A 9,793-nucleotide genomic window follows, 5' to 3' on the forward strand; every position below is an offset into this window, starting at 1 on the left:
CCAAATGTAAAATAATGCACTTGGGGAAAAGGAATCCTCAATCTGAGTATTGTATTGGCAGTTCTGTGTTAGCAAAAACTTCAGAAGAGAAGGATTTAGGGGTAGTGATTTCTGACAGTCTCAAAATGGGTGAACAGTGCAGTCAGGCGGTAGGGAAAGCAAGTAGGATGCTTGGCTGCATAGCTAGAGGTATAACAAGCAGGAAGAGGGAGATTGTGATCCCCTTTTATAGAGTGCTGGTGAGACCACATTTGGAGTACTGTGTTCAGTTCTGGAGACCTCACCTACAAAAAGAGATTGACAAAATTGAACGGGTCCAAAGACGGGCTACAAGAATGGTGGAAGGTCTTAAGCATAAAACGTATCAGGAAAGACTTAATGAACTCAATCTGTATAGTCTGGAGGACAGAAGGAAAAGGGGGGACATGATCGAAACATTTAAATATGTCAAAGGGTTAAATAAGGTTCAGGAGGGAAGTGTTTTTAATAGGAAAGTGAACACAAGAACAAGGGGACACAATCTGAAGTTAGTTGGGGGAAAGATCAAAAGCAACGTGAGAAAATATTATTTTACTGAAAGAGTAGTAGATCCTTGGAACAAACTTCCAGCAGACGTGGTTGGTAAATCCACAGTACCTGAATTTAAACATGCCTGGGATAAACATAGATCCATTGTAAGATAAAATACAGGAAATAGTATAAGGGCAGACTAGATGGACCATGAGGTCTTTTTCTGCCGTCTGTCTTCTATGTTTCTATGTTTAATTTGCTACTCAGCCTGCTTCCCATCCCTGGAATTAGGTGCTGGTTTGTGGAACTTTCAAGGGTATGGAAATCAAGCCGGGCTCTGTGGGGAAACCAACACCCGTCTATGATACTCAGGTACTGTTTCCTATTAATACTCCAGGGAAAGTGGGGGTCAGGGGAGGGAGAGAGGGAGGAACTAAGACTGAGTCCACCTTCACCCGTTTCCTTTGTTTATACTTGTTTAAAAAAGCAAGGTTCACCCATAGAGTGGCCCGTACCAGTAATAGAATAGAATAGAATAGAATTTTTATTGGCCAAGTGTGATTGGACACACAAGGAATTTGTCTTGGTGCATATGCTCTCAGCGTCCATAAAATAAAATGTACATTTGTCAAGAATCATGTGGTACGACACTTAATGATTGTCATAGGGGTCAAATAAGCAATAAAGAAGCAATATTAATAAAAATCTTAGGATATAAGCAACAAGTTACAGTCATACAGTCAACATGGGAGGAAATGGGTGAAAGGAATGATGAGAAAAACCAGTAGAAGTGCAGATTTAGTAGAAAGTCTGACAGTGTTGAGGGAATTATTTGTTTAGTAGAGTGATGGCGTTCGGAAAAAAAACTGTTTTTGTGTCTAGTTGTCTTGGTGTGCAATGCTCTGTAGCGACGTTTTGAGGGTAGGAGTTGAAACAGTTTGTGTCCAGGATGTGAGGGGTCAGTAAATATTTTCCCCGCCCTCTTTTTGACTCATGCAGTATACAGGTCCTCAATGGAAGGCAGGTTGGCAGCAATTGTTTTTTCTGCAGTTCTGATTCTCCTCTGAAGCCTGTGTCGGTCCAGTTGGGTTGCAGCACCAAACCAGACAGTGATAGAGGTGCAGATGACAGACTCAATGATTCCTCTGTAGAACTGGATCAGCAGCTCCTTGGGCAGTTTGAGCTTCCTGAGCTGGCGCAGAAAGAACATTCTTTGTTGTGCTTTTTTGATGATGTTTTTGATGTTAGGTGACCATTTTAGGTCTTGAGATATGATAGAACCTAGAAATTTGAAGGTCTCAACTGTTGATACTGTGTTGTCTAGTATTGTGAGAGGTGGAAAGGTGGAAGGGTTTCTGGTCCTCAGTCACTGGGGGGTTTTTTTCAGGGCCATTTGTAACTTCTAAGGGGTCACGAAACAACCCGAGTTGTAAGTCGAGACCTTCCTGCGCTTGTTTAATAAAATTCGTTCTGGTATTTGTGCTAAAGGTAATAGATGAAAACGGCGACATTTTACCCGTTGGAAAAGAAGGTGACGTGGCTCTCCGAATCAAACCCAGAAGGCCCTTCTCCCTCTTCACTCAATATACGGTAAGTATTTATTGAAACATAGAAACATAGAAACATAGAAGACTGACGGCAGAAAAAGACCTCATGGTCTATCTAGTCTGCCCTTATACTATTTCCTGTATTTTATCTTACAATGGATCTATGTTTATCCCAGGCATGTTTAAATTCAGTTACTGTGGATTTACCAACCACGTCTGCTGGAAGTTTGTTCCAAGGATCTACTACTCTTTCAGTAAAATAATATTTTCTCATGTTGCCTTTGATCTTTCCCCAGTCAACCAGTATTGACTGCTGAAAAAAGACATTGAAGAAAAAAGACATTGAAGCCACTTGAGTGTAACTTGTGTCCACAAAAGTGGGAATAGTAGACCGTGGAAGGGTGCTTAGTTATTTTATTTTATTTTTATTTATTTATTTATTTTGTCCAATACACAATGAGGGTTTTAGTGGGTATATGCACATAGTAAAATACATGATGAAGGTTATAGAGGAGATACTCATAGTAAAATATATCTAAGAAAGAATAGAAAAGAAGGTATAGTAATAGAACATATCAATGAAAGAATAGAAGAAGAGATATAAGAATAGAAGAAAGGAATAGGAGATAGGAGATATAGTTTAGTTTAGTTTAGTTTTATTGGATTTATATGCCGCCCCTCTCCGAAAACTCGGGGCGGCTAACAGCAATCATAGACAATATACAATAATAATCCAATACTAAAAGCAAATTAAAACCCCTTAATATAGAAAATCAAACACACATACAAACATACCATGCATACCATTGTAATGGCCTAGGGGGAGAAGAAATCTTAATTCCCCCATGCCTGGCGGCAGAGGTGGGTTTTAAGTAGTTTACGAAAGGCAAGGAGGGTGGGGGCAATTCTAATCTCTGGGGGGAGTTGGTTCCAGAGGGCTGGGGCCACCACAGAGAAGGCTCTTCCCCTGGGTCCCGCCAAGCGACATTATTTAGTTGATGGGACCCGGCGAAGGCCCACTCTGTGGGATCTAACTGGTCGCTGGGATTCATGTGGCAGAAGGCGGTCCCGGAGATGATCTGGTCCGATGCCATGAAGGGCTTTATAGGTGATAACCAACACTTTGAATTGTGACTGGAAACTGATCGGCAACCAATGCAGACTGTGGAGTGTTGGTGTGACATGGGCATATTTAGAGAAGCCCATGACTGCTCTCGCAGCTGCATTCTGCACGATCTGAAGTTTCCGAACACTTTTCAAAGGTAGCCCCATGTAGAGAGCGTTACAGTAGTCGAGCCTCGAGGTGATGAGGGCATGAGTGACTGTGAACAGGAGAGCAATAGGACAGGGGCTTCAAGCTCTGTTGGGAGAATTGGCGCTAGACTTATGGTTGGGGGTCACCACAACATGAGGAACTGTATTAAGGGATTGCGACATTAGAGGGGTTTATTAAAACTCATAAAGTACGGGATCGCACCCGAAACATTTAGCGATTCCTACCCTGCCCCACACCGCCTGGTGTCAGCAGAGTCAGGTCTTTCTAAATTGTTGGTCCCCTATCCAGGATGATCAAGAAAGAACAGCTTCGACCCTCCGTGGGGACTTCTATGTCACCGGAGACCGAGGGTTTCAAGACGAGGATGGTTACATTTGGCTGGTAGGAAGAAGCGATGACGTCATCAATTCTGCCGGGTAAGTTTCATTCACCTGAGCCACAATTCAAATTCAAATTTATTATTAGTCATAGACCAAAACAAATAAAAACACAACCAGAAGTTGTAGGATAAAATGATAAATAACAGGTAAAATCCATGATACAATCCAGTCTATCGATCATGCATTGTCAATATTTTTATTTATTTATTCATTTTCTCCAATAGACAATACATACTGAAGAGAATAGACATGAAGTATTATAAAGAGAAGATATAAAAATAGAGAACATATATGAAGGAAGAAAAGATATATGAGATATGAGATAAAGAGAGACAATTGGACAGGGGACGAAAGGCAGGCTAGTGCACTTATGTACACCCCTTACTGACCTCTTAGGAACCTGGAGAGGTCAATCGTGGAGAGTCTAAGGGGAAAATGTTGGGGGTTAGGGGTTGACACTACTGAGTCTGATAATGAGTTCCACGCTTCAACAACTCAATTGCTAAAGTCATATTTTTTACAGTCAAGCTTGGAGTGACTAATATTAAGTTTGAATTTGTTGCGTGCTCTTGTGTTGTTGCGGTTGAAGCTGAAGTAGTCATTGACAGGCAGGACGTTGCAGCATATGATTTGGTGGGCAATACTTACTAAAATTACAATCCATAAGCTGTGAGGTCTATATTCAGTTTGATACTATCAGGGAAAGGAATAAACAAGGTTGCCACATTTGTTGTATAAATTAGCTAGGGTGTATTAGGCACTTAAACCTGGCCACAAATGGTATACATACATACATACATACATACATACATACATACATACATACATACATGTACAAATACACACATACATACACACATATAGAATAGAATAGAATAGAATTTTTATTGGCCAAGTGTGATTGGACACACAAGGAATTTGTCTTGGTGCAGATGCTCTCAACGTACATAAAATAAAACATACATTTGTCAAGAATCATGTGGTACAACAATTAATGATTGTCATAGGGGTCAAATAAGCAATGAAGAAGCAATATTAATAAAATCTTAGGATATAAGCAACAAGTTACAGTCATACAGTCAACATGGGAGGAAATGGGTGAAAGGAATGATGAGAAAAACTAGTAGAATAGAAGTGCAGATTTAGTAGAAAGTCTGACAGTGTTGAGGGAATTATTTGTTTAGTAGAGTGATGGCATTCGGGGGAAAACTGTTCTTGTGTCTAGTTGTCTTGGTGTGCAGGGCTCTGTAGCGACGTTTTGAGGGTAGGGGTTGAAACAATTTGTGTCCAGGATGTGAGGGGTCAGTAAATATTTTCCCCGCCCTCTTTTTGACTCGTGCAGTATACAGGTCCTCAATGGAAGTCAGGTTGGCAGCAATTGCTTTTTCTGCAGTTCTGATTCTCCTCTGAAGTCTGTGTCGGTCCTGTTGGACATATACATGCACACATAAACATATATATACGTTCCTACAATATACCAGGGTGATCCGACATAAAAAAAACAAAAAACCATATACTGTATATATACATATCTACAAAAACATATATATATATATACACACACATACATATACACACATACATATACATGTCTCACTATGATGAAGACACATATTTGCAACGAATCCCTGAGCCACAATTGCTTTTCTTGCAAATCTTATTTATTTATGATTTATTTATTAATCCAATTTCTGTGCCGCCCATCACCTGAGACCAAGAAGATTCAACTTTTCCTGTTCCTCCCCCCACCCCAAAGATACCGCATTGGACCGTTCGAGGTGGAGAATGCTTTGATAGAACACGATGCAGTGGTTGAAGCAGCCGTGGTCAGCAGTCCAGACCCTATTCGTGGCGAGGTAAAGACAGCTGAACATAGAGTGCAGTACTGTAAGCTACTTCTGCTGACCACCCGCTGCCTGCAGTTTGGCAGGTCAAATCTCAGTAGGCTCAAGGTTGATTCATCCTTCCATCCTTCCAAGGGTCGTAAAATGAGGACCCAGATTGTTGGGGGCAATATGTGGGTTTTGTAAACCACTTAGAGAGTGCTGTAAAGCAGTGTTTTTCAACCAGTGTGCCGTGGCACACTAGTGTGCCGCGAGACATGGTCAGGTGTGCCGCGAAGCTCAGAGAGAAAGAAAGCAAGAGAGAGAGAAAGAAAGAAAGAGAGAGAAAGAGCGAGAGAGAGAGAAAGAGAACAAGAGAGAGAGAAAGAAAGCAAGAGAGAGAAAACAAGAGAAAGAAAGAGAGAGAGAAAGAGAGAGAGAGAGAGAGAAAGAGAGAAAGAAAGCAAGAGAGAGAGAGAGAAAGAGGGAGGGAAGGAGAGAGAGAGAGAAAGACATAGAGGGAGGTAGGGAGGGAGAGAGAAAAAGAGCAAAAAAGAGAAAGGAAGGAAGAGAAAGAAAGAGGGATGGAGAGAGAGAGAAAGAGGAAGGAAGGGAGAGAAAGAGGGAGGGAGAAAGAAATAGAGTGAAGGGGAGGAAGAGAGAGAGAGAGAATTTTTTTGTCCAAACTTTTTTTAGCCTCCTCCCCCCCCCCCGCCCCCCTCCCGCTCAATGTGCCCCAGGGTTTCGTAAATGTAAAATTGTGCCGCGGCTCAAAAAAGGTTGAAAATCACTGCTGTAAAGCACTATGAAGTGGTATGTTTATGTTTATTAGATTTGTATGCCGCCCCTCTCCGTAGACTCGGGGCGGCTCACAACACAATAAAAAACAGTTTATAACAAATCTAATAAATTTACTATTTAAAATATTTAAAAAAACCCATTATTAAACAGACATACCCACAAGCATACCATATATAAATTGTATAGGCCCAGGGGAGATATTTCAGTTTCCCCATGCCTGATGACAAAGGTGGGTTTTGAGGAGTTTACGAAAGGCAAGGAGGGTAGGGGCCGTTCTAATCTCTGGGGGGAGCTGGTTCCAGAGAGTCGGGGCCGCCACAGAGAAGGCTCTTCCCCTGGGGCCCGCCAACCGACATTGTTTAGTTGACGGGACCCGGAGAAGGCCCACTCTGTGGGACCTAATCGGTCGCAGGGATTCGTGCGGCAGGAGGCGGTCTCGGAGATATTCTGGTCCAATGCCATGAAGGGCTTTAAAGGTCATAACCAACACTTTGAATTGTGACCGGAAATTGATCGGCAACCAATGCAGACTGCGGAGTGTTGGAGTAACATGGGCATACCTAGGTAAGCCCATGACTGCTCTCGCAGCTGCATTCTGCACGATCTGAAGTTTCCGAACACTTTTCAAAGGTAGCCCCATGTAGAGAGCGTTACAGTAGTCGAACCTCGAGGTGATGAGGGCATGAGTGACTGTGAGCAGTGACCCCCGGTCCAGATAGGGCCGCAACTGGTGCACCAGGCGAACCTGGGCAAATGCCCCCCTCGCCACAGCTGAAAGATGGTTCTCTAATGTATAGAAGTCTAAATGCTATAAATCCGTATTTTTAAATCTGCCCAGGTTTTTTCCTTCCAAATTGTCATCCTTTTGATCCAATTTCTTACATTCAAGGTAGTGAAAGCCTTCGTAGTTTTGGCCCCGGAATACACGTCCCATGACCAAGAAGCCTTGATTAAGGAGCTACAAGACTACGTCAAAACAGTCACCGCCCCATATAAGTATCCAAGAAAGGTAAGTGGTGATTTAGCCACGTGACATCTTCTTTATCTAGCTACCTTGCCTGGAATGTCTTCAAATTGTTTTAGAACGGTTGTAACGGTAAGGATCTGTTCATAAGACACCTGTGTTCAATGGCGTTGTAACTTTGAACTATCACTAAAACAATGGTTGTAAGCAATGGTAGGGGTTCAAATTTTTTTACTACCGGTTCCGTGGGCGTGGTGTGGCTTGGTGGATTTGGCAGTGGAAGGATACTGCAATATCTCCCTTTCCTCCTGATCAAGCTGGGACTCGGGAGGCAGAGAATAGATGGGGCCGAAGCCAGCCAGAAGTGGTATTTGACGGTCATTTGCCTTCATTTATACCACACGGTCTCCATAGTTGACAACGTCAAGACTTGTGGACTTCAACTCCCAGAATTCCTTAGCCAGTATTCTGGAAGTTGAAATCCACAAGTTTTAAAGTCTATCTATCTATCTATCTAATCTATCTATCTATCTATCTATCTATCTATCTATCTATCTATCTATCTATCTATCTATCTAGTCTCTATCTATCTGTCCATCTATCTATCTTCTATCTATCTAGTCTCTATCTATCATCTATCTATCTATCTATCTTTCTGTCTGTCTGTCTGTCTCTATCTATCTATCAGTCTCTATCTATCTATCTAGTCTCTATCTATCTATCTATCTATCTATCTATCTATCTATCTATCTATCTAGTCTCTATCTGTCCATCTATCTATCTGTCTGTCTGTCTGTCTGTCTGTCTATCTAGTCTCTATCTATCTACCTACCTACCTACCTACCCACCCACCCACCCACCCATCCATCCATCTGATTTTTTTATGCAACCCTTCTTCTTAGACTAAACATGTTAGCAGTAGCACTGTTTAACAGAGCCAGCATATTGCCCCCACAAACCAGGTTCTCATTTTACCCACCTCGGAAGGATGGAAGGCTGAGTCAACCTTGAGCAGGTGAGATTTGAACCACTGACCTGTAGATCTACAGTCAGCTTTAGTGGCCTGCAGTACTGCACTCTACCTGCTGCGCCACCTCGGCTCTTATAAAGTTGTCAGGTTTGGAGACTCCTGGTACAAATTAAGAGCCAGGAGTGTGCAGTGGTTAGAGTGCAGGACTGCAGGATACTTCAGCTAACTGCTGGCTGTATTTCAGCAGTTCAAATCTCACCACTGGATCAAGGTTGACTCAGGCTTCCATCCTTCCAAGGTGGGTAAAATGAGGACCTGTAAAAGCACTGTGAAGTGGCATAGAAGTCTTGGGATGGATGGATGGAAGGGAAGGAAGGAAGGGGAAGGGAAGGAAGGGAGGAAGGGGGAGGGAAGGGAAGGAAGGAAGGAAGGGGAAGGAAGGAAGGAGAAGGGAAGGAAGGAAGGAAGGAAGGGGAAGGGAAGGGAAGGGAAAGGAAGGAAGGAAGGAAGGAAGGAAGGAAGGAAGGAAGGAAGGAAGTGTAGTTGTTACAATGCAGTGTTGCAGGATATCTCTGCCCACTGCCAGGAGTTCGATCCTGACTGGCTGAAGATTGACTCAGCCTTCCATTCTTGTGACGTGGGTAAAATGAGGACCCAGATTGTTGGGGGCAAGAGGCTGATTCTGTAAACCGCTTAGAGAGGGCTGTGAAAGCACTATGAAGCGGTACATATGTCTAAATGCTAAAAAGAAATAAGGTTTTGAATACCGAGTGCTGCACAAATTAGGAACAGGGTGATTATTTTAACAGAGGCAAGCCGAACGCCACTTGTACCCAGGGAGAAAAACTACGTCACACGCCATTTGTTTTCGTTGCACACTGTTACGACTTCTGGATTCATTCCAGCTGTATGTACCAACACGTCCTTCCTCTTTGGTCAGCTCCTCATTTCTGCTCTTGCCCAACAGATGGAGTTCGTGTCACAGTTGCCAAAGACGATCAGTGGGAAAATCCGAAGAAATGAATTGCGCAAGAAAGAATGGGGACGAGCGTAGAATCCCTCGCCTGTTTACTTTTCTGAGCCAGCAACAGTTCCGGGAATAAAAGCATGTGGCGTTACTCTCCAAATTTGAGAAATTTAAGAGTCCTGAAAAAGGCACAGATGCCCTTCCGTGGCCTCTTTGTTAAATTACCTCTCCGCTGCTTACTTGCCACCGGTTTAACTTTGTACAAAACCCCAACGTAGCTGGCCAGGTTAAGCAAAGATGCTTAACCTGGCCAATAGGGTTGATATTCCTGGAGGGGTCTGTAACATGGTAAATGATTTAGCTTTACTAGATAAATGGTCAAAGCAATGGAAACTGCAGTTCAATGTTTCCAAATGTAAAATAATGCAGTTGGGGAAAAGGAATCCTCAATCTGAGTATTGCATTGGCAGTTCTGTGTTAGCAAAAACTTCAGAAGAGAAGGATTTAGGGGATTTAAAATGGGTGAGCAGTGTGGTCGGGCGGTAGGAAAAGCAA

General features: G+C 42.8%; 1 protein-coding gene across 5 annotated transcripts in view; it reads left to right on the forward strand.

The window, feature by feature from the left end:
- The window catches only part of LOC139172279 (acyl-coenzyme A synthetase ACSM3, mitochondrial-like), a 29,517-nt gene extending 20,119 nt beyond the window's left edge, over positions 1 to 9,398 (forward strand). For 3 of the 5 annotated variants that reach the window (XM_070761228.1, XM_070761229.1, XM_070761227.1), the window contains 6 exons: positions 802 to 882; positions 1,999 to 2,100; positions 3,622 to 3,749; positions 5,470 to 5,569; positions 7,227 to 7,346; positions 9,239 to 9,398. In XM_070761228.1, coding sequence (XP_070617329.1) covers positions 802 to 882; positions 1,999 to 2,100; positions 3,622 to 3,749; positions 5,470 to 5,569; positions 7,227 to 7,346; positions 9,239 to 9,325 — 618 coding nt within the window. In that variant the 3' untranslated portion in view covers positions 9,326 to 9,398. The remainder of the gene's footprint in view (positions 1 to 801; positions 883 to 1,998; positions 2,101 to 3,621; positions 3,750 to 5,469; positions 5,570 to 7,226; positions 7,347 to 9,238) is intronic. The other 2 variants (XM_070761230.1, XM_070761231.1) reach the window with 1 other exon arrangement.
- Positions 9,399 to 9,793: the final 395 nt, after the last annotated feature.

This window comes from Erythrolamprus reginae, chromosome 9 (assembly GCF_031021105.1).
Source record: "Erythrolamprus reginae isolate rEryReg1 chromosome 9, rEryReg1.hap1, whole genome shotgun sequence".
NCBI classification, from domain to species: domain Eukaryota; kingdom Metazoa; phylum Chordata; class Lepidosauria; order Squamata; family Dipsadidae; genus Erythrolamprus; species Erythrolamprus reginae.